We start from the raw sequence: 25,065 nt of genomic DNA, 5'->3' as shown, positions 1-25,065 counted from the left end.
ACTGTTGCTTGGAAAAGTAGTAAGTGGGGAAAAAAACTACTTGTGTTGTTCTTGCTGACATAATTCAAGGCACATTTCATGTTTTTCCACACCACTGCTCGAGTGTCTCAGGCGATGTGAAATACAGCACCGAAGGGTAATACTTAATAAGCGCTGAGATATGTATTATAATGCTGATTTATGCATGGAGAAGTGGCAGCTTAATTCCTTGATTCTGTCTAGTGATGCAGTGATAATAAATCCAGAAGAAAGCAGATGGTCAGCTTGTGACTGAAAACCTGCTGGCGTACCTCGACTATCAACGCATGGCTGCACTCTGCTAAATGCCTTATGATGCTATTTAAAAACAATGAACATGGTAGAGCTGCACCTAGAGTCTATTTTATTTGTTGATCATCAACAATTAGTTGACTAATCAGCTTATGAAGCGTACAAACATTCAGTGGTTCTAATTTAGCTATGGGCTTCTAAATTCAGCTTAAAATATTTTTCGGCATGTAAAAACAAACAAAGAAAATGAAGATGCAGGGAAGGCAAAGTGCAGATAAAAACAAAGTATTAGTTTTTATGTATACAAAGAACAGTCAAAATAAGGAGAAATTAAAACAAACAACAAAACAAAACCAAAGCCATCTGGCTTTATTGAGAAGAAATGTGCATTTTGGGATCATGAAGTGTTTAGAAAGCAGCAAACAGGTATCAAGACAAAGTTTCACTGGCAGACTTTGGATAAATATAGGGGTCTCAAAAACTTGCGGGCCAATTGCGTTCCGCAAGACCATATTTTGTGGCCCACATCTTAATATGAAAGTTTGATGTTATTGCGGCCCGCAAGTTTTAAATGTCACTTTGCGGTGTTGTGTGCAGAGCTGAACGAGCCTACCAATCACAGTGGGGTATATGACTCTTGCAGTGTTGTGTGCAGATCTGAACGAACCTACCAATCACAGTGGAGTATATGACTCTTGGGGGTGGGACATCGACCGGGCTTGATTCTAGCAGGGAAACATTTCTCAATGAGTGAAAGTTACAGAAGCGTTGCCATGAAGAGATTTATATTGTGCCTGGCTGGTAGCCTCGTTTTTATTGGGCACTCGCGGACATTCGTCCCAGTGCGCTGCGTTCACCACACTTTCAAAAAAGGGTTTATCAAGTTTCTATCCAGCGGGACATTATACATACTATATGTATGTCTCTCTGACAAAATAAATTAAAATGATGCGTACCCGGCAGGATAGAAGAAAAGTAAGGAAGTCAATGTAACTTAATGTAGTCTGCAGTCACATAGTGACACCTGTCCGTCGGCAATAACAGTCCCCAGTTATAGGCGACCCAATAACTGGTCGCCCTGTTATTCGTGTGTCATTATTTTTTTATTTGCATCCCGCTATTTGCATTGTATTGTATTGCTTGCCTGTCATCCATCGTGCTGACTCGAGCACGTTTTTTTACGTCTGTAAAAAATCACCAACTATAATCCACAAATTTTACTACCGAGTTTTGTCGACAAGGTTGACTAATAGTTGCAACCCTAAACTATTGTCATTATTTTTTGAGAGGCACGTAAAGCAATGTATACTTAACATTTGCATTTGAATTGTGTCACAATGAAGATGTAAAATTGCAAATGACAATTGTTTACTATCAAAGCAGAAAATAAGCAGGCTTCGCTACACAGTCTAAAATAAACCCAACTGTCTATTATCAGTCAGCTACAGATGCAGGAGCCATAAGTTTAATATATATTTTTTTGGTGAATAATCTAACCTAGAATGATGTGGCTGGTAAAATGTGACTGCAATGCGACCTGTACACACTTGCATGGAGAAACACAGCTCATTAGCATTAAAGCTGCAGACACAAAAAACAGTGCGTTTCCAGTACAGCTTATTAAAAGCACTTTTACACTGAGTAAATTCTAACATTAAGGCTAGATTTAGGCCAACACTCTTCCATTGCACTATTCTGGCACCTAAAGGGGAACTGCACTTTTTTGGAGAGGGATTTTCCCTTTTGTTTAAAATCCTTATGAGAAACAAAAAGACAAAAGGTTATTTTTTTTTTTTAGCTATTTAATTTGTAAAAATCAGATCCTTCTTGGTGGCCGACAATGCAGCTAATGGGAGCAATAGATTTGACCTCTAAATAACTTTAAAAATGCATTTAAAAACCCCCAACAATACTTCATTTGCATTCCGTAACCTGTATAACAACCAAACTGTAGCAACATTATTTATTGTAAAAGTGAACAGAAAAACACTTTTTCTAGGGTAGTAACATATCGCCTTGCGACGGCATGCTAAACATTTAGCCATAATCTAGCTTTTGCGTCAGCGCCCGAATCGCTCTGGAGTTTGTAATGCACAACACAATGCGATAGAACACCAATCTGTCATGACTAAAAAACATAAAAAATCATATTTCAGTATTTGTAAAGTATTATCCCACATTTCATGTTTGGTCTGTACATAGCTAGCTCGACTCTGTATGTACAGTAGTTGTAAAAACTAGCATGATGTGCTGCATGTATCATGATCAATATTATACTGACCTACTCGATGGTCCAGTTGGCCGTCAACTTTTTTTTCCAGCTGATTTTGGGTTAGCACACTAAACTTGGCTCAAAGTTCTACATTTACAGCATCAAAGTCACGCCGTTCTCACTCTCTCGTCTTCCGTTTGCTCTAACGTTTTACACTCTTTGTGCTCGCTTGTATTATCAGCAGTTCATCCTCCGTCTATTAAGCTTCAAAACGTTTTTGTTTATTGCCAAGTCTGCCATGATTAAATGCACATGTGTTAGTTAACATACATGTGTTGCCGGAAGTCATATATGCGTTGCTATTGGACGTTATGGAAATAAATGCGCTGAGGAAATAAGTTCCGGTAATGCGTAAAATGACGAAAATACGGTAAATATTTTAATTACTTGCAGCGTGTATATACAAACCCTGTTTCCATATGAGTTGGAAAATTGTGTTGGATGTAAATATAAATGGAATACAATGATTCGCAAATCCTTTTCAACACATATTCAATTGAATGCACTACAAAGACAAGATATTTGATGTTCAAACTCATAAACTTTATTTTTTTTTGCAAATAATAATTAACTTAGAATTTCATGACTGCAACACATGCCTAAGTAGTTGGGAAAGGGCATGTTCACCACTGTGTTCCATCACCTTTTCTTTTAACAACACTCAATAAACATTTGGGAACTGAGGAAACTAATTGTTGAAGCTTTGAAAGTGGAATTCTTTCCCATTCTTGTTTTATGTAGAGCTTCAGTCGTTCAACAGTCCGGGGGCTCCGCTGTCGTAATTTACGCTTCATACTGCGCCACACATTTTCGATGGGAGACAGGTCTGGACTGCAGGCGCGCCAGGAAAGTGCCTGCACTCTTTTTTTTCAACGAAACCACACGGTTGTAACACGTGCTGAATGTGGCTTGGCATTGTCTTGCTGAAATAAGCAGGGGCGTCCATGAAAATGACGGCGCTTAGATGGCAGCATATGTTATCCCAAAACCTGTGTGTACCTTTCAGCATTAATGGTGCCTTCAGAGATGTGTAAGTTACCCATGCCTTAAGCACTAATGCACCCCCAACACCATCAAAGGTGCTGGCTTTTGAACTTTGCGTCGATAACAGTCTGGATGGTTCGCTTCCCCTTTGGTCCGAATGACACGATGTATTTCGAAAAACAATTTGAAATGTGGACTCGTCAGACCACAGAACACTTTCTACTTTGCATCAGTTCATCTTAGTTCATCTTGGATGATCTCGGGCCCAGAGAAGCCGGCGGCGTTTCTGGATGTTGTTGATAAATGGCTTTCGCTTTGCATAGTAGAGCTTTAACTTGCCCCTACAGATGTAGCGACGAACTGTATTTAGTGACAGTGGTTTTCTGAAGTGTTCCTGAGCTCATGTGGTGATATCCTTTGATGTTGGTTTTTGATACAGTGCCATCTGAGGGATCGAAAGTCACGGTCATTCAATGTTGGTTTCCGGCCATGCCGCTTACGTGTAGCGATTTCTCCAGAGTCTCTTAACCTTTTGATGATATTATGGACCGTAGATGTTGAAATCCCTAAATTTCTTGCAATTGCACTTTGAGAAACGTTCTTAAACTGTTTGACTATTTGCTCACGCAGTTGTGGACGAAGGGGTGTACCTCACCCCATCCTTTCTTGTGAAGGACTGAGCATTTTTGGGGAAGCTGTTTTCATACCCAATCATGGCATCCACCTGTTCCCAATCTGCCTGCACTCCTGTGGGATGTTCCAAATAAGTGTTTGATGAACATTCCTCAACTTTATCAGTATTTATTGCCACCTTTCCCAACTTCTTTGTCACGCATTGCTGGCATCAAATTCTAAAGTTAATGATTATTTGCAAAAAAAAAATGTTTATGAGTTTGAACATCAAATATCTTGTCTTTGTAGTGCATTCAATTGAATATAGGTTGAAAATGATTTGCAAATCATTGTATTCCGTTTATATTTACATCTAACACAATTTCCCAACTCATATGGAAACGGCGTTTGTAAAAACGTTGATAGAGGGTTTTAAAGTTGCTTTAGAAGACCACAAGGGTGCATCTCGCAACCATTTTTTTTATCATCTTTCGAATCCTAAAAATAAAACGATGCGTTCTTGTCTCTATTAATGATTGTAAAAAAAAGGCAAAAAAAAAGAAAAGTGCAGTTCCCCTTTGAATAAAATAGTTCAAAATACTATATCATGGCATTTTACTTTCAGTTTAACGTCTTTACAGTGGGTTTTTGTAGATTACATATCCTAATAGTTTCATGTGAAAGTGAGCCAGTGTTGAGTGATCTTGGCGGGCTGTGCCACTTTTTTATGTTTGACATTTCTGTTAAAATAATCAAACACACCATTCATCAAAGTGTTTAAGATAAATATATGTTGACCTATGCATAACTCACTGATGTCTATGATAACAAGGTTTTTCTTGTGGCCATAAATCACAACGGTTAATCTGAAGTCATGGCTGTTGGGGAAACAACATTGTGGGAGTAAAAATAAGGACTTATTTAAAATGTATTTAAAATTATTTTTCATTTGATCTGTTTTATAAATAATTAATGAACTGTTGCCAATCATCATACTTTATTTTTAAAGGAATAGTTTAACATTTATACATGTCTCTTAACTGTAATATGAAGTTCACCTGTGCAATATATAAAACATGTATTGCAGTTATCCAGCTAACATTAGTAGTTGCAGAGGTCTCGTGTGATTCGAATCCAAACTTTTTGTCCGGCTTTTGACCTCTCATGTCGGTTTCCATGCATGAGAGTAAGGTTGAACATAGAAGCTAAGCTGACACGGCTCTCCTGTCAGCCAGGAAATACTTCAAAGGAAGAACAGGGAAAGTGGACCAATAACAGCTTTTTTATTTCAGTCTGCACAATTTGCTGTCGAAGCCAAAGAGAATGGTGTTTTTCTCTCATTAGTAGGGTACAAAATACCAACCTCTGTCCCCATTTTCCCTCTGGCTTTTCATTTCAGGCTGAGGCTTGGAGGCATAAACAGAGATAACCTTTTCTTACTAAATGTGCCTATTTTGGTTCTTTTGACCTTAGGATGTAGATTTATCCCTTCTAGTAACCTTTAAAGGTCCCGTATTGTACTCTTTGTCAACTATTTTGATTACTACTCAGAGGTCCCACAATAGTATAGAAAAAGTGTTTGCTAAAATCTAGCCTTTATGTTGGAATTTAGAAGGTTAAAAAGTGTTATAATAAACACGACTGGAACAGTAGTTGTATGAAGTGATGTGATAATGTACTTAATTTACATTGGAAAGCGGATTTTTATGGTATCTTATATCAGCTACTTCTCCGTCAACACAACATAAGCAGCTTCATAATTTTTGTGGGTGAATGTCCACAGTTGAGGATCTTATTTTAACATTCTTGGCTGGTCTTAGACTCATTCTCCTTCAGTGTGGTGCAGACTAGCAGTGCTAAGCTCAAAATGCTTTGCCAAGTTGGCAACTTGCTCAGTCAGGTTTTGATGTTTTGATTATTCTTTTTACAATTTAATGAATGTTATCTACTTATCAGCACCAACCTTCACACTCATTTTCTTCCTTTAAATCTTCTTTCCCCTGCTTGGCAAACAAAAGTATGTAGATATCGAGTTGTAAGCTAATGCTAGCAAGTAAAACAAGATGTTTTGGGCGGATCTGTTCACTGTAACATTTGCTACGCCAACTAATGGTGGGGATGTTTGTTACTCAAATGTTTGCTTGCAACTTGAAGCTTAACAATTAGCCAAGAGACAGCGCTTATCTCAAAACACTCTAAAAGTTGGGGCTCTCTTAAGTTGAGGTACAATTGTACATGAAATTTACAGAATTATAAACTTAATTTGTTCTTGAGCAGGGTTCATAAATAGGTTTGTATATTGAAGCAGATTTCCCCAATGGAAATAATGTAAACTAGAAATAATGGGAAATAATGGGTTTCAGCATTGACAATAATCTGTATTTTAGTCAAGTTTTGTACACTTTGTTTACAATATAAAGTGCTATACAATACTGTATTTCAAACAAACATAACAGGGATGTAATGGATCAACTGTATTAATAGCAAAGTCAAAACAACATCTAACCTAATTACCCCCATTTGCAGCTGCCCTGCCAACATGTCACTAGCCCTGTGGTGCACTTACAGTTTGAAATCACATAACTCCCTAATTTTAACAGCCAGATTGCTACAATGATTAAGAATGAAAAATAAAATCCACTTTCAATTAATCTTCCTGGCAGGGAATGGGGGGAGGCAGTGTTGACAAAAGTGGGGATACTTCCTGACTACTACAAACCACAGATTGCTCGTCCATTGTTTTATTTCGACTCATATTGAGCTAGCAAAACTACAAACCCCGTTTCCATATGAGTTGGGAAATTGTGTTAGATGTAAATATAAACGGAATACAATGATTTGCAAATCCTTTTCAACACATATTCAGTTGAATGCACAACAAAGACAAGATATTTAGCTCATAAACTTAATTTTTTCTGGCAAATAATAATTAACTTAGAATTTCATGGCTTCAACACGTGCCAAAGTAGTTGGGAAAGGGCATGTTCACCACTGGGTTACATCACCTTTTCATTTAACAACACTCAATAAACGTTTGGGAACTGAGGAAACTAATTTTTGAAGCTTTGAAAGCGGAATTCTTTCACATTCTTGTTTTATGTAGAGCTTTAGTCGTTCAACAGTCCGGGGTCCCCGCTGTCGTATTTTATGCTTCATAATACGCCACACATTTTTGATGAGAGACAGGTCTGGACTGCAGGCGCGCCAGGAAAGTGCCTGCACGCTTTTACTACAAAACCACGCTGTTGTAACACGTGGCTTGGCATTGTCTTGCTGAAATAAGCGGGGGTGTCCATGATAACGTTTCTTGGATGACAACATATGTTGTTCCAAAACCTGTGTGGACCATTCAGCATTATGGTGCCTTCACAGATGTGTAAGTTACCCATGTCTTGGGCACTAATACACCTCCATACCATTACAGATGCTGGCTTTTGAACTTTGCGGCTATAACAATCCGGATGGTTATTTCCCTCTTTGTTCCAGAGGACACCACGTCCACAGTTCCCAAATATAATTGGAAATGTGGACTCGTCAGACCACAGAACACCTTTCCACTTTGCATCAGTCCATCTTAGATGAACTCGGGCCCAGCGAAGCCAGCGGCGTTCCCTGGTGTTGTTGATAAAAGGGTTTTGTTTTGCATAGTAGAGTTTTAACTTGTACCTACAGATGTAGCGACCAACTGTAGTTACTGACAGTAGTGTTATAAAGTGTTCCTGAGCCCATGTGGTGATATCCTTTACACACTGATGTCTGTTTTTGATGCAGTACCGCCTGAGGGATCAACGGTCCGTAATATCATCGCTTACATGCAGTGATTTCTCCAGATCCTCTGAACCTTTAGACGATTTTACGGACCGTAGATGGTAAAATCCCTAAATTGTTTGCAATAGCTCGTTGAGAAATGTTGTTCTAAAACTGTTCGACAATTTGCTTACAAATTGGTGACCCTCGCCTCATCCTTGTTTCTGAATTACTTAGCATTTCATGGAAGCTGCTTTTATACACAATCATGGCACCCACCCGTTCCCAATTAGCCTGCACACCTGTGGGATGTTCCAAATAAGTGTTTGATATGAATTTCTCAACTTTATCAGTATTTATTGCCACCTTTCCCAACTTTTTTCTCACGTGTTGCTGGCATCGATTTCTAAAGGTAATGATTATTTGCAAAACAAAAAAAAATGTTTATCAGTTTGACCATCAAATATGTTGTCTTTGTAGAATATTTAACTGAATATGGGTTGAAAATTATTTGCAAATCATTGTATTCCGTTTATATTTACATCTAACACAATTTCCCAACTCATATGGAAACAGGGTTTGTAGAAGAAATGTCGTAAAAGGGTTAAAAAGTACTCAGAATAGCACTTAGCACAGTAGCTAACGCCTGTAACACTGAGCTGACAATGACCAGAGATTGACCAGCCTGCCCACAATGCATGTGCTGCCGGGCACAAAATGGGAGCACAAAGAGACACATATTTGGAGAATGAAACTTTTGTACAGAGACAAGGTGCGTGTACTGAAGCATATTTGTATTTGGTCTGTGGTTCATAAATAAAAAATGAGGGGTTCGTAACCTCGCTATATGTCAACCCAAGCATAGCTACTGTTTGTAAGCTACAGTGCTAACATTACAGTCACGTTTTACCAACCATCACACTAGGTTAGCTTATAGGCTAACAAAAAAAAAGAACTATAGACTGATAGTTGCTTTACCCTTCATCCCCCCTGCAATTTAATATTTTTAATTTCCCCAAATATCTGAGTTTGATGTTTATTTTTAGTGATCCAATGTATCTTAAAGGCCCTGGTGTGTGGTCAAAGCTGCCATCTGGTGCTTACCTACAATCAACAGTTAATTAGGGAGCTCTATTTAACCCACTTGGGAGTAAACACATAACCCTGTTTCCTGTCAAGAACCACATCTTCCTCAGTCAGTAGCCATTAGGTCTTCTTTTAGCATCACTGGATTGCAATGAATTAATGTTATTAAGGATTTGAAACTTGATGGACCCTGCTGTAAATTAATGATCCGTCTGAGGGAGTTTGCTGAGCCTCTAACGTAACTCCAGAGAAACTGATGTGGCACTGTGTGCGAATCTTCAACGCCCTCCCAGCTGGACATTTGATGTTGATTGGACATGAAGCCCAGTTTCTCTTTATCATCAGCGCTTGTTCAGGACTTAGCATATTTGCTGCCCCTTACTGCATATGAATGTGTGTTTGCTTACAACATTGTGGCAAGTGAAACTCAGTTCTCAAAATAATTTGGTTTAGCATTTTGTGTCATGTAATGGGTGCATGCAAACGTCCTGTCAGCCATGATAACCATCAGCCGTGAGAATGCATGTCAGACCCGGCTTAAACAAACATAAAATACAATCATGATTTATGGATTGATTCTTGCACTTCTTTTACTGTAAATCTAGTATTTGCTGTCTTTTTTCCTCAGGTCAACATCATTCCCATCATTGCCAAAGCAGATACAATCTCCAAGAGTGAGCTCCACAAATTCAAAATAAAGATTATGAGCGAGCTGGTGAGCAACGGCGTCCAAATATATCAGTTCCCGACAGACGACGAAGCAGTCAGCGAGATCAACTCCTCCATGAACGTAAGCAACCAATCCTTTTTTTCTTTTGATTCCCACGCAGTGTTTTTATGTTAAAAAAATTTAAAACAATCCAAAATCCTCACCAAAATGTACTGTTTTTTTTTGTGGCATATACTTCACTGCCACGCAAAGTTTTGTAGAATCTGGTGTAGTAGCTTTTACGTAATTAAGCCAAATAATAATAAACATAAATATAACATAAATAAATATGAATGATACCGTTAGTCGAGCTAAAGCATCTATTTTACCTTTTTGAATGTATTAAATTGAACTTTTTTATGAACACTTGAATGTCTCCCTGTCGGAATTTAAGTGTGAAGTGAATGACATTTATTTACCGCTTTTTCTCGAGTGACTCAAAGCGCTTTATATAGTGAAACCCATTATCTACATTTGAGTGACATTAATGCTGTTATGCGTGGTACTGTGAGCAAGGTGCTTGAAGTGTCTTGCCCAAGGACACAATGGCAGTGACTAGGATGGCGGAAGCTGGTTTCGAACTCAAGATGCTAATATAGTTGAAAAATGTGTCATTTACTGAGGGAAATTGCAAATAGTTTAATTTGAATCAGATTTGATAATGCAACTACTGTGTGCACATCTCCACGTGCATGCACAGGCGGGAAATACTCCCACGGATAAGTAAAGCCACGTTAGGTTTGACATTTGGCTAATCCTTTGCCGTCTATCCCCAGCGGCTGACATCAGTACCAGCTATATGCCACCAAACCAAAAACCAGCCGAGCAGCGGGCGTCAACAGGCCACCTAATTTTTTTGGGTTGTGGCATGGCTGCTCAATGAAACACAGCAAAGAAAATGTGTGTGTTGTTAAATCACAACACCAGAATAGGCCTCTCAGCCCCTACCAAGCCGCATGTTAAACTAGTAACAGACCTGTGGTGTAGATCACATGTCCACACTTGTTTTCTCATGTGGGCAGCTATTGCTGTAAAACAGTCATAGTTTCTTTCTTTCACTTTTCTTCTTCCATGAAGAGCGAATATTCAAAAGTTTTTTCGCAATATTGTGACCCTCTGTGGGTCACAATATTGCGAAAAAAAAAAGTTTAGTTTTACCGGAGAAAAGTCGCAATTTTATGACAATAAAGTCGTACTATTAAGAGGGGTACATATTTTATTTTGCTTACGGAGCATTAAGTTGAAATATTGAAGAAAATTAAAATGTATAACATCATGAAAAACAAATGTTGGGATTTTTTTTTTGATATTAACAGAATAAAATATAAATATTGTTTTATATTAAAAATTAACTAGCTACCATTTCAGCTAATTTTGTATGTTTAAACCTAAAAAATATGGAATTTGTCACTTTGCAAATGTTACCATGTTAGCAAGCTAACGTTGGCATAAGTTTTATGCTATCATAAACCTTTTTTATGCGTGAACCTAGAAATCATGGGTTACATCACTTGGAGTCATACATATTAAATGCACGAGAAACGGTATAGCAATGTCTCGCATTTATGCAAAAAATTACGATAAAAAAACCTTTGAAGTCTAATTAAGTCATTACTTTGTGAAGAAAAAGAACATATTATTAGGACAAAGTTTAAATATTTGCTAAATTAAATAACTAATAAATAAATAATGAGACCAAAGTTTATGCAGATTTTTTTATTTTTTACTTACATCACACTTTTTTCCACGATTATACAGTATTCAACTTCTTAGGCCAATTTACATGGGTTGGACTGGTTTATAGCAGGGCTGGGCGATATGGCCTTTTTTTAATATCTCTGAATATTTAGGCCATATCGCGATATACAATATCCATCCATCCATCCATCTTCTTCCGCTTATCCGAGGTCGGGTCACGAGGGCAACAGCCTAAGCAGGGAAACCCAGACTTCCCTCTCCCCAGCCACTTCGTCTAGCTCTTCCCGGGGGATCCCGAGGCGTTCCCAGGCCAGCCGGGACACATAGTCTTCCCAACGTGTCCTGGGTCTTCCCCGTGGCCTCCTACCGGTTGGACGTGCCCTAAACACCTCCCTAGGGAGGCGTTCGGGTGGCATCCTGACCAGATGCCCGAACCACCTCATCTGGCTCCTCTCGATGTGAAGGAGCAGCGGCTTTACTTTGAGTTCCTCCCGGATGGCAGAGCTTCTCACCCTATCTCTAAGGGAGAGCCCCGCCACACGGCGGAGGAAACTCATTTCGGCCGCTTGTACCCGTGATCTTATCCTTTCGGTCACGACCCAAAGCTCATGACCATAGGTGAGGATGGGAACGTAGATCGACCGGTAAATTGAGAGCTTTGCCTTCCGGCTCAGCTCCTTCTTCACCACAACGGATCGGTACAACGACCGCATTACTGAAGACGCCGCACCGATCCGCCTGTCGATTTCACGATCCACTCTTCCCCCACTCGTGAACAAGACTCCTAGGTACTTGAACTCCTCTACTTGGGGCAGGGTCTCCTCCCCAACCCGGAAATGGCATTCCACCCTTTTCCGGGCGAGAACCATGGACTCGGATTTGAGGTGCTGATTCTCATTCCGGTCGCTTCACACTCGGCTGCAAACCGATCCAGTGAGAGCTGAAGATCCCGGTCAGATGAAGCCATCAGGACCACATCATCTGCAAAAAGCAGAGACCTAATCCTGCGGTCACCAAACTGGAACCCCTCAACACCTTGACTGCGCCTAGAAATACTGTCCATAAAAGTTATGAACAGAATCGGTGACAAAGGACAGCCTTGGCGGAGTCCAACCCTCACTGGAAATGTGTTCGACTTACTGCCGGCAATGTGGACCAAGCTCTGGCACTGATCGTACAGGGAGCGGACCGCCACAAAAAGACAGTCCGATACCCCATACTCTCTGAGCACTCCCCACAGGACTTCCCGAGGGACACGGTCGAATGCCTTCTCCAAGTCCACAAAGCACGTGTAGACTGGTTGGGCAAACTCCCATGCACCCTCAAGAACCCTGCGGAGAGTATAGAGCTGGTCCACAGTTCCACGACCAGGACGAAAACCACACTGTTCCTCCTGAATCCGAGGTTCGACTATCCGGCGTAGCCTCCTCTCCAGTACACCTGAATAAACCTTACTGGGAAGGCTGAGGAGTGTGATCCCACGATAGTTGGAGCACACCCTCCGGTCCCCCTTAGTAAAGAGAGGAACCACCACCCCGGTCTGCAGATCCAGAGGTACCGCCCCCGATGTCCACGCAATGCTGCAGAGTCTTGTCAACCAAGACAGCCCCACAGCATCCAGAGCCTTAAGGAACTCCGGGCGGATCTCGTCCACCCCTGGGGCCTTGCCACCGAGGAGCTTTTTAACTACCTCAGCGACCTCAGCCCCAGAAATAGGAGAGTCCACCACAGATTACCCAGGCACTGCTTCCTCATAGGAAGACGTGTTGGTGGGATTGAGGAGGTCTTCAAAGTATTCCTTCCACCTATCCACAACATCCGCAGTCGAGGTCAGCAGAACACCATACACGGTGTTGACAGTGCACTGCTTCCCCTTCCTGAGGCGGCGGACGGTGGTCCAGAATCGCTTCGAAGCCGTCCGGAAGTCGTTTTCCATGGCTTCCCCGAACTCCTCCCATGTCCGAGTTTTTGCCTCAGCGACCGCTGAAGCTGCACACCGCTTGGCCTGTCGGTACCTGTCCACTGCCTCCGGAGTCCTATGAGCCAAAAGGACCCGATAGGACTCTTTCTTCAGCTTGACGGCATCCCTCACCGGTGGTGTCCACCAAGGGGTTTTAGGATTGCCGCCCCGACAAGCACCAACTACCTTGCGGCCACAGCTCCGATCAGCCGCCTCGACAATAGAGGTGCGGAACATGGTCCACTCGGACGCAATGTCCAGCACCTCCCTCGTGACATGTTCAAAGTTCTTCCGGAGGTGGGAATTGAAACTTTCTCTGACAGGAGACTCTGCCAGACATTCCCAGCAGACCCTCACAATGCGTTTGGGCCTCCCAGGTCTGTCCGGCATCCTCCCCCGCCATCGCAGCCAACTCACCACCAGGTGGTGATCGGCAGAAAGCTCCGCCCCTCTCTTCACCCGAGTGTCCAAAACATAAGGCCGCAAATCCGATGACACGACTACAAAGTCGATCATGGAACTGCGGCCTAGGGTGTCCTGGTGCCAAGTGCACATATGGACACCCTTATGTTTGAACATGGTGTTCGTTATGGACAAACTGTGACGAGCACAAAAGTCCAATAACAAAACACCACTCGGGTTCAGATCCGGGCGGCCATTCTTCCCAATCACGCCTCTCCAGGTTTCACTGTCGTTGCCAACGTGAGCGTTGAAGTCCCCCAGTAGGACAAGGGAATCACCCGGGGGAGCACTTTCCAGTACTCCCTCGAGTGCTCCCAAAAAGGGTGGGTACTCTGAACTGCTGTTTGGTGCATAAGCACAAACAACAGTCAGGACCCGTCCCCCCACCCGAAGGCGGAGGGAGGCTACCCTTTCGTCCACCGGGTTAGACTCCAACGTGCAGGCTTTGAGCCGGGGGGCAACAAGAATTGCCACCCCAGCCCGTCGCCTCTCACTGCCGGCAACGGCAGAGTGGAAGAGGGTCCAGTCCCTCTCGAGAGAAGTGGTTCCAGAACCCTTGCTGTGCGTCGAAGTGAGTCTGACTATATCCAGCCGGAACTTCTCGACTTCGCGCACTAGCTCAGGCTCTTTCCCCCCCAGTGAGGTGACATTCCACGTCCCAAGAGCTAGCTTCTGTAGCCGAGGATCGGACCGCCAAGTGCCCTGCCTTCGGCTTCCGCCCAGCTCACATTGCACCCGACCTCTATGGCCCCTGCTATGGGTGGTGAGCCCATTGGAGGGGTGACCCACGTTGCCTCTTCGGGCTGTGCCCGGCCGGGCCCCATGGGAACAGGCCCGGCCACCAGGCGCTCTCCATCGTACCCCACCTCTGGGCCTGGCTCCAGAGGGAGGCCCCGGTGACCCGCGTCCGGGCGAGGGAAATCTGGGTCCATGTTTTTTCTTCTTCATAAAGGTCTTCGAGCTGCTCTTTGTCTGATCCCTCACCTAGAACCTGTTTGCCTTGGGAGACCCTACCAGGGGGCATAAAGCCCCCGGACAACATAGCTCCTAGGATCATTGGGACACGCAAACTCCTCTACCACGATAAGGTGGCAGCTCAGAGAGGAGTATATACAATATATATCGCGGTATCTTGCCTTAGCCTTGAATTAACACTTGATACATATAATCACAGCAGTATGATGATTCTATGTGTCTACATTAAAACATTCTTCTTCATACTGAATTAATATATGCTCATTTTAAACTTTCATGCAGAGAAGAAAATCACAACTAAGTCAATTGACCAAAACTGTAATTATTAAACAGTTATTAGCAGGTGACTTTCAAATGATGCTACATATTAGCAGTAATGCTACTTTTGGTAGCAACGCTTTTGCCCCACACATGACAAATTAAAGTTGTCTATTTGACATATTCCCACTTAAAACCGAACCACCGCCAGACAATTGACCCCGTGCTGTTTTTCTTGGGAATCAATTCTTCCTACATTTGTTACCAGATTCGCACCTTCTTTCTCTCGTATTACTGCTCGCAACACTCCGCTAGCATCACAGCTTACGTTAGCCACACTGCTACCTCTCTGCTCCGTGAGGGTGTATACGTATGTGACGTACAGTTGTGATCAAAATTATTCAACCCCCACACAATTTTGGTGTTTTAGCAAGTTGGACATTTATTCCATATTTTGTTTATAGTCATATCAACTGTATGACGTGACAGTATGTGACGTATGTATGTTTGTGCGCTAGTCATTTTCTATATCACACAGAGACAAACCCGCGATATATCGCGTATATCGATATATCGCCCAGCCCTAGTTTATAACATAAAATGTTTTAAATTTTTTGAAATTCTTTAAAAACTTTTATTTTAATTAATTTTATGTCTAATTTTGGCTAAAACTTATTATTTTGGTATTAAATATATTATTTATATATAAAAAATAAAATAAACTTTAAAAAAAAGTTTGGGCACGGCTAATTTAAGTCTTTCACCTTTTGTGCAAAGAGACCCAGTGACCTCTAGTTTTGACCATTATGACTTCTGTGCTTATGCAGGCCCATCTGCCATTCGCCGTGGTGGGTAGCGTGGAAGAAGTGAAAGTTGGCAACAAAACCGTCAGGGCCAGGCAGTACCCCTGGGGTGTTGTCCAAGGTGAGAACTGTTGCAAAGCTTTGTGTGTTTGTTTTGGGTTTTTTTTGGCGGCTGGGTGTTCTGTTTATCAGATAAACACTACAGCGGGTTCAGGCGGCAGTTAGTGAATGTCCAAGTCCTACATTACCATTTAGTCTGCCAATGCTAACATCGTACAGCAACACCAATGACTAAAAACAATGAAAAACTGAGAGCAGATCCCTTAAAAGTCAATGTTTTCTTTGCCAAAAACTTTGATGCAAGTCTGTACTTGCTGCAGTAGGGACTCCTTCATCCTGCGATCAAGTTTTACTTGTCTGGTTACCATGACGACCATCTACTGAACAGTGCAAAGAAATGAAAAATGTGATAATTATGTATTGTTAACCATTTTGCGGTTGCAAAACTCTGAAAACTAAGGCAGACATTTTCATACACATCTTATCCTGTATCTCTTGTCAGCCTGTACGGTGTTTCGTTCTGTTCATACTGCTGTCTGTTTGCCAGAAACATGTGAAAAAAGACCTCAGCTTGCAGGACCGCGAGAAACAATAGGGGGTATTGTAACAGCTGCAGAACCCAGCTTTCAGCCGCATCAGTCAGCAGTTTCTCTCATTTATGACACTGATTAAGAGAAAAGTGATTTAAATAATAAAAAAAAAATAGTATTGCAGTACTAACATTATTAATGCCTCCTCCAGAGTTGCCATGTTTGCACGACCGACCGTTTTTTTCTTGTATTTGGCCTAAATTAAAAATGTATTGGTTCCAGAATGCTGTACAGCAGGAATTTTGCTCTAAACTGCACCATAACCTTCAGTTTTAAAGATACCATTTCTGCTGCCAATACATGGTATCTCCTGATGTAACAAATCTGATGGTTATTTGAGGTAAGTACGTGTGTCTCACAATACAAAGATTCTGGGTTCAATCCCCAGGCTTGGGATCTTTCTGATTGGAATTTTGCATGTTCTCCCCGTGACTGCATGGGTTCCATCTGGGTACTCCAGCTTTCTTCCACCTCCAAACACATGCACCTGGGGATAGGTTGATTGGCAACACTAAATTGGCCCTAGTGTGTGAATGTGAGGGTGAATGTCGTCTTATCTGTGTTGGCCGTGCGATAAGGTGGCGACTTTTCCAAGGTGTACACCGCCTTCTGCCCGAGTGCAGCTGTGATGAGCTTCAGTGCCCTCGTGACCCTAGAGGGACCATAGAGGGAAAAGTGGTAGAAAATGGATGGATGGATGTTCTGCCCATTCGGACAGAACTAGGAATGTGTATCGAATTCAGTACTTTGATAGACACGATCCGAGCCTGTCTGTACTATAGGGTGTCATTTCACTTAAAATCAACCTTAATTGGATGTGATGTCACGTCCCCTTGTAGACAAAGCCAGCCAGTGACGCAATCCATGATTTTTATCGTGGGAGTAAACAAGCACTCAAGAGCACACAAAGCGGACTAAGTCGGACTCCCTCTAGGTAATGTTACAATTTTTAATGCCAACAAAGGAAGTATGCCTGATAGAAAACATGAACATACAGTAAAGTTCCACTTTTCAAAATACGTTAGCTCCATGCTAATTTACATTGGATTTGTTTTATACATGCTACTAATTAGCATTAGCGATGTTGCATAGCGATTTAAACACAGCAAAATTTGGTAAAAAAAACTGCAACGAAGATGCACGTTACAATCAAACTTCTGTGCTGTAATAAATACATACAATATGAACACTTTTAAGGGCGCAACAAAAGACGAGATTCAGTTTAATGGCAAAGACTACTTCCTGCCTGGGCAACACACTGTAGCCTATATGCTACTGCCATCTAATGGCTTTGATTTCTGAGTGCATGAAAAGTCTGCTATATAACACTTGCAAATGATACTCAGAAGTGTAAGAAATTTAAAAAATTGCTATTGTTAAGTACTGAGATTGTATTTCCAATTAGAACTCAAGTGCCTCTGGTCCAAAGCCTTTCTGTCCCTCTCTTTATAGATATTATTAGCAGAGCACACTGTCATTTGAAGGATATGTATTTTTTTGCAGAGCGCCTGCAGCTGTGACTTTGACTTCATGCAGAGTGACACTGCAGCTTGAGGAAAATCTGTGTGCTCTTTCTTTTGTTCTTTTTTTCAGTTTCTGCATTTTTAATCCAGTTTTTCTTGTAAATATGGCTTACATTTGATAGTATCGGTGCACACCACCTATCCGTCCACTTTACTGCTATGTCCTCACAATTGTCCCTCATCCAAGAACCTTGAAAACGACCGTTTTTAAATAAAGGCGCACACCTATGTGGGGTGCCATTTTTTTTTCTTACTTTTCTTTTGTCACCACAAAGCTTTTGTCCACCATATGACATAATAATTCACCATCATTAGTGGTTTTTGGCTCTTTTGTATGCGAAGATGACGCATGGTATCTAGCGAACTGATGGCTCAGCCTTCATGCCACACACTGCACAGTGCACGCACACTCTCTAGCTGAAAGGAGGCTCTGTGCGAGTGGAAACAATTTGTGGAAGGCAAATGTCATATAGATGTGCTATGCTAACCTCTCCAAAGAGCCATGAGAAATGTGCCTTGAGCGGAGGAAGGACAGAGAAAGATTGTCTACATGAGGGAGGAAAAAGACCGCTGAGCTTTGCCTGTGTGTTTTCCTTTAAGAGTGTTGCCGCTGTTATCTCTGAACTCCAGATGTTTTTTCAGCTATTTGTCGGCCAGTGTTTGAGCTTGTGTTCGTATGCAAACATGGAAGCTATTTAGCTCTTAACCACCATTTGCTTTCTCAGTTGACAACTAGAGTATATATACATACTGTATATAAGTGTTTGTTTCTGTCAAACTCCAAGGCAAATTTCTTTCTCCCCTTGTTTGTGGACTTGTGTCTGCTGTTTGCGTGCATGCAAGCAAGGCCGTGGTCAGCACAAATAGAATGTTACATGGCAAATGCACCGCCCGAGCTCAGCAGCCCAAGCCAAGCACTTGCAGAACATCATCGTCACTTCTAAGTTGTTTGTCCTCATCACGCATGGTGTGCTCATGCAACATACTCATGCCATCTTGGATACTTGGAGTAAATTCAGTTGTGTTAAAAACAACTTTTTATTGTTATTAGAATGTTTCCAAAAATGGTCCCAAACTCACTGAGTTGGCAGGAAATATATATTTTTTTTATGGATGTTAAGCGGGTCTAAAATTATATTGTAAAAGTCTAATCCATAGTGGATCTAACATAACGGTGATAGTCCAGTCCAAAGTGGATCCAATATAGTAGCAAGAGTCCCGTCCATAGTGGAGCTAGCAGGAAACCATCCCAAGCGGAAGCGGATCAGCAGCGCAGAGATGTCCCCAACCGATACACAGGCGAGCGGTTCATTCTGGGTCCCAACTCTGGACTAGCGGTCCATCCTGGTTCCCGACTCTGGACAGACAGTACTTCATCCATGGCCACCGGACCTGTCCCCCCCCCACCCAAACCCTCCACAAGGGAGAGGGGGGCAGAGGAGAAAAAGAAAAGAAAAGAAACGGCAGATCAACTGGTCTAAAATGGGGGTTTATTTTAAAGGCTAGAGTATACAAATGAGTTTTAAGATGACACTTATATGCTTCTACTGAGGTAGCATCTCGAACTGTTACCGGGAGGGCATTCCAGAGTACTGGAGCCCGAATGAAAAACGCTCTATAGCCCGCAGACATTTTTTGGGCTCTGGGAATCTCTAATAAGCCAAAGTCCTTTGAACGCAGATTTCTTGCCGGGACATATGGTACAATACAATCGGCAAGATAGGCTGGCACCAGACCTTGTAGTATTTTATACGTAAGTAGTAAAACCTTAAAATCACATCTTAAGTGCACAGGAAGCCAGTGCAGGTGAGCCAGTATAGGCGTAATATGATCAAACTTTCTTGTTCTTGTCAAAGTCTAGCAACCGCATTTTGTACCAACTGTAATCTTTTAATGCTAGACATAGGGAGGCCTGGAAATAATACGTTACAGTAATCGAGACAAGACGCAACAAACGCATGTATAATTATCTCAGCGCTGCTAGTGGTCAAAATGTAGCAAATTTTAGCAATATTACGGAGATGAAAGAAGGCCATTTTAGTAACGCTTTTAATGTGTGACTCAAAGGAGAGAGTTAGGTCGGAGATAATACCCAGATCCTTTACCTAGTCGCCTTGTTTAATTGTTTGGTTGTCAAATGTTAAAGTTGTATTATTAAATAGAGGTCGGTGTCTAGCAGGACCGATAATCAGCATTTCCGTTTTCTTGGCATTGAGTTGCAAAAAGTTAGCGGACATCCATTGTTTAATTGTATTAAGACAAGCCTCCAGCTGACTACAATCCGGCGTGTTGGTCAGCTTTAGGGGCATGTAGAGGGGCATGTAGAGTTGGCATAACAGTGAAAGCTAACACCGTATTTGCGTATGATGTCACCTAGCGGCAGTATGTAGATGCTGAAGAGTGCAGGGCCAAGGACCGAACCCTGGGGAACTCCACACGTTACCTTAACATAGTCCGAGGTCACATTGTCATGGGAGACACACTGCATCCTGTCAGTAAGATAAGAGTTAAACCAAGACAGGGCTAAGTCTGACATACCAACTCGTGTTTTGATACGCTCTAATAAAATATTATGATCGACAGTATCGAAAGTAGCGCTAAGATCGAGGAGCAGCAACACAGATGACGCATCAGAATCCATCGTTAGCAATAGATCATTAGTCATTTTTGCGAGGGCTGTCTCCGTAGAGTGATTTGCCCTGAAACCGGATTGAAAGGTTTCACATAGATTGTTAGACGCTAAGTGTCCATTTAGCTGCTCTGCAACAATTTTTTCGAATATTTTCGAAATAAAGGGAAGGTGAGACACCGGTCGGTAGTTTACCGTGAGGTCAGGATCGAGGTTAGTTCTTTTAAGGAGAGGATGAATAACCGCTTTTTTGAATGCTTGGGGAACAGTGCCAGAAGAAAGACATACGTTTATAATATTTAGCACTGATGGACCTAATAATACAAAGAGCTCCTTGATAAGTTTCCCAGGAAATGGGTCAGGTCAACATGTTGTTTGTTTTATTTTACTTACACCTTGTAACAATTTTTCTAATGTTATTTAATCAAAAAGACAGAAACTATTTTGGAGGGCAGTATCCGCTGTATATACAGTCGTATCTGTGTTAATTTAACCCAGTTGTAGCTGGGACGCATTGTCTTTAATCTCCTTTCTAATAAGTTCAATTTTCTTATTAAAGAAATTCATAAAGTCATCTGCCGAGTGGGTGGAGCTCCTGGAAGGAGTCCCTTGTTGGGTTAGTGATGCTACTGTATTAAAAAAAAATGTAGGATCGTTTTTATTAAGGCGGATGAGATTTGAGTAATATGTAGCTTTAGCTAAGGTAAGCATGCATTTATAAGTTATTAAACAATCACTCCATGCTTGATGGAAAACCTCAAGTTTAGTCGCGCGCCATTTGCATTCCATCTTTCTACATGATAATTTATGAGCTCTAGTTTCTTCTGTAAACCATGGGGTACGCCTTTTTGGAGCCTTTTTTAACTTCAGCAGTGCTATACTATCAATGGTTTCGCGCAGGGTGTCGTTAAAGTAGTTAGTGAGGTTATCAATAGAGCCCACATCATTTCGGAATGGTGCCATTACCGAGGGCAGTAGGCCAGCAAGAGTCGTCATTGTGGCAGCATTAATGTTGCGGCTGCTGTAGCAGTTGTTATTATTAGCTTGCCGTACATGAGTCTGAACTTCGAATTTTATAAGGTAATGATCAGACATTAGTTTAGCCAACGGGAGTATCATAACTTTGGAAACGGTGATACCCCTGACAAGCACAAGGTCTATTGTATTACCGTTGCGATGCATGGTTTCATTTATTGTTTGTGTAAGACCACAGCTATCAATTATAGTCTGGAGCGCCACGCACGGTGGGTCCGACGGGGTATTCATATGGATATTAAAGTCCTTCATAATAATTATATTATCGGCGTGCGTCACTAGATCAGCAATGAACTCTGAGAATTCACTGATAAAGTCCGAACAGGGCCCTGGGGGGCAGTAGATAACAGCCAGGTATAGAGGCAGCGGTGTGACAGACCTCATAGTAAGCACCTCAAACGATTCATATTTATTATTTTGGTTAGGACCAAGGTTAAAGTTTTCATTGTATGTTAGTGTAACCCTCCCACCCCTTTTAAAGGGGATGGGCAATATGCGCATTCATATAATTAGGAGGAGATGCCTCATTTAGCGCCAAAAAATTGTCTGGTTTAACCCAGGTTTCGCTGAGACCGATGACGTTAAGATTGTTGTCTCTAATGACCTCATTAACTAATAATGTTTTGGGAGACAATGATCTTATGTTTAAAAAGCCCACATTATTGGTAGTGGGCTGTTTTAAGGAGTTTCTGATCATATTATCTGTAGTAGCAATATTAATAATGTTGCGTTTATTATGCGTCGTGCACTTAAAATAATTACGACCGTATCTATGAATTGATATGACGGGAATTTTCAGATTGTTTGCTTGGTGCTGCGATAAACTGAACGTATCATAATTTGCCACTCTGACACAGTCATAGCAGAAAAAAACGTTATGTGAGTTGTGTATTATTCTAAGAAAGTTGCTGTGTGCAGGGATTATCCAGCCTGGCGCTGACTAGTTCTAACTTAACTGACCCCTCAACCGGACTAGCAGGCTCTGTAATTGCCTGTGACCGGGCTTGCTCTAGTGCAGTTAGTCAAGTGTAACTCAAACCGAAATCTATGTTCCTAGACAAGATGATAGCGCCTTCCCGGTTAGGGTGAAGGCCGTCTCTCACCAGCAAGCCAGGTTTGCCCAGAAAGAGGGCCAATTATCAATATACGTTAGTCCCTGTTGTCTACAGAAGCTAGCCAGCCACTTACTAAGCGAGACTAATCTGCTGTATCTCTCATTATTGCCTCTCGCAGGCAGGGGGCCAGAGAAAATGACTCGATGCCTGGACATCAATCAATCAATCAATGTTTATTTATATAGCCCCAAATCACAAATGTCTCAAAGGACTGCACAAATCATTACGACTACAACATCCTCGGAAGAACCCACAAAAGGGCAAGGAAAACTCACACCCAGTGGGCAGAGAGAATTCACATCCAGTGGGACGCCAGTGACAATGCTGACTATGAGAAACCTTGGAAAGGACCTCAGATGTGGGCAACCCCCCCTCTCTAGGGACCGAAAGCAATGGATGTCGAGCGGGTCTAACATGATACTGTGAAAGTTCAATCCATAGTGGCTCCAACACAGCCGCGAGAGTTCAGTTCAAGCGGATCCAAGACAGCAGCGAGAGTCCCGTCCACAGGAAACCATCTCAAGCGGATCAGCAGCGTAGAGATGTCCCCAACCGATACAGGCGAGCGGTCCATCCTGGGTCCCGACGAGCGGTCCATCCTGGGTCTCGACTCTGGACAGCCAGTACTTCATCCATGGTCATCGGACCGGACCCCCTCCACAAGGGAGGGGGGGACATAGGAGAAAGAAAAGAAGCGGCAGATCAACTGGTCTAAAAAGGAGGTCTATTTAAAGGCTAGAGTATACAGATGAGTTTTAAGGTGAGACTTAAATGCTTCTACTGAGGTAGCATCTCGAACTGTTACCGGGAGGGCATTCCAGAGTACTGGAGCCCGAACGGAAAACGCTCTATAGCCCGCAGACTTTTTTTGGGCTCTAGGAATCACTAATAAGCCGGAGTCTTTTGAACGCAGATTTCTTGCCGGGACATACGGTACAATACAATCGGCAAGATAGGCTGGAGCTAGACCGTGTAGTATTTTATACGTAAGTAGTAAAACCTTAAAGTCACATCTTAAGTGCACAGGAAGCCAGTGCAGGTGAGCCAGTACAGGCGTAATATGATCAAACTTTCTTGTTCTTGTCAAAAGTCTAGCAGCCGCATTTTGTACCAACTGTAATCTTTTAATGCTAGACATGGGGAGACCCGAAAATAATACGTTACAGTAATCGAGACGAGACGTAACAAACGCATGGATAATGATCTCGGCGTCTTTAGTGGACAAAATGGAAGGAATTTTAGCGATATTACGGCGATGAAAGAAGGCCGTTTTAGTAACGCTTTTAATGTGTGACTCAAAGGAGAGAGTTGGGTCGAAGATAATACCCAGATTTTTTACAGAGTCACCCTGTTTTATTATTTGGTTGTCAAATGTTAAAGTTGTATTATTAAATAGAGGTCGGTGTCTAGCAGGACCGATAATCAGCATTTCCGTTTTTTTGGCATTAAGTTGCAAAAAGTTAGCGGACATCCATTGTTTAATTTCATTAAGACACGCTTCCAACTGACTACAGTCCGGCGTGTTGGTCAGCTTTAGGGGCATGTAGAGTTGGGTGTCATCAGCATAACAGTGAAAGCTAATACCGTATTTGCGTATGACGTCACCCAGCGGCAGCATGTAGATGCTGAAGAGTACAGGGCCAAGGACCGAACCCTGGGGAACTCCACACGTTACCTTAACATAGTCCGAGGTCACACTGTTATGGGAGACGCACTGCATCCTATCAGTAAGATAAGAGTTAAACCATGAGAGGGCTGAGTCTGACATACCAATTCGTGTTTTGATACGCTCTAATAAAATATTATGATCGACGGTATCGAAAGCAGCGCTAAGATCGAGGAGCAGCAACATAGATGACGCATCAGAGTCCATCGTTAGCAATAGATCATTAGTCAATTTTGCGAGGGCTGTCTCAGTCGAGTGATTTGCCCTGAAACCGGATTGAAAGGTTTCACATAGATTGTTAAACGCTAAGTGTTCATTTAGCTGCTCTGCAACAATTTTTTCGAGGATTTTCGAAATAAAGGGAAGGTGAGACACCGGTCGGTAGTTTACCATGAGGTCAGGATCGAGGTTAGGTCTTTTAAGGAGAGGATGAATAACCGCTTTTTTGAATGCAAGGGGAACAGTGCCCGAGGAAAGTGATAAGTTTATAATATTTAGCACTGATGGACCTAATAATACAAAAAGCTCCTTAATAAGTTTCCCAGGAAGTGGGTCGAGTAAACATGTTGTTTGTTTTATTCCATTTACACGTTGTAACAATCCTTCTAATG

General features: G+C 42.1%; 1 protein-coding gene across 3 annotated transcripts in view; it reads left to right on the top strand.

The window, feature by feature from the left end:
• The window catches only part of septin8a (septin 8a), a 68,471-nt gene that overhangs the window by 22,775 nt on the left and 20,631 nt on the right, over positions 1-25,065 (top strand). For all 3 annotated transcript variants that reach the window (XM_061898620.1, XM_061898619.1, XM_061898621.1), the window contains exons 5-6: positions 9,600-9,761; positions 15,861-15,957. In XM_061898620.1, coding sequence (XP_061754604.1) covers positions 9,600-9,761; positions 15,861-15,957 — 259 coding nt within the window. The remainder of the gene's footprint in view (positions 1-9,599; positions 9,762-15,860; positions 15,958-25,065) is intronic.

Source organism: Nerophis ophidion, linkage group LG04 (genome assembly GCF_033978795.1).
Source record: "Nerophis ophidion isolate RoL-2023_Sa linkage group LG04, RoL_Noph_v1.0, whole genome shotgun sequence".
NCBI lineage: Eukaryota > Metazoa > Chordata > Actinopteri > Syngnathiformes > Syngnathidae > Nerophis > Nerophis ophidion.
Note: the sequence above shows the minus strand (reverse complement) of the source record. Positions and strands in the feature narration are given on the sequence as shown.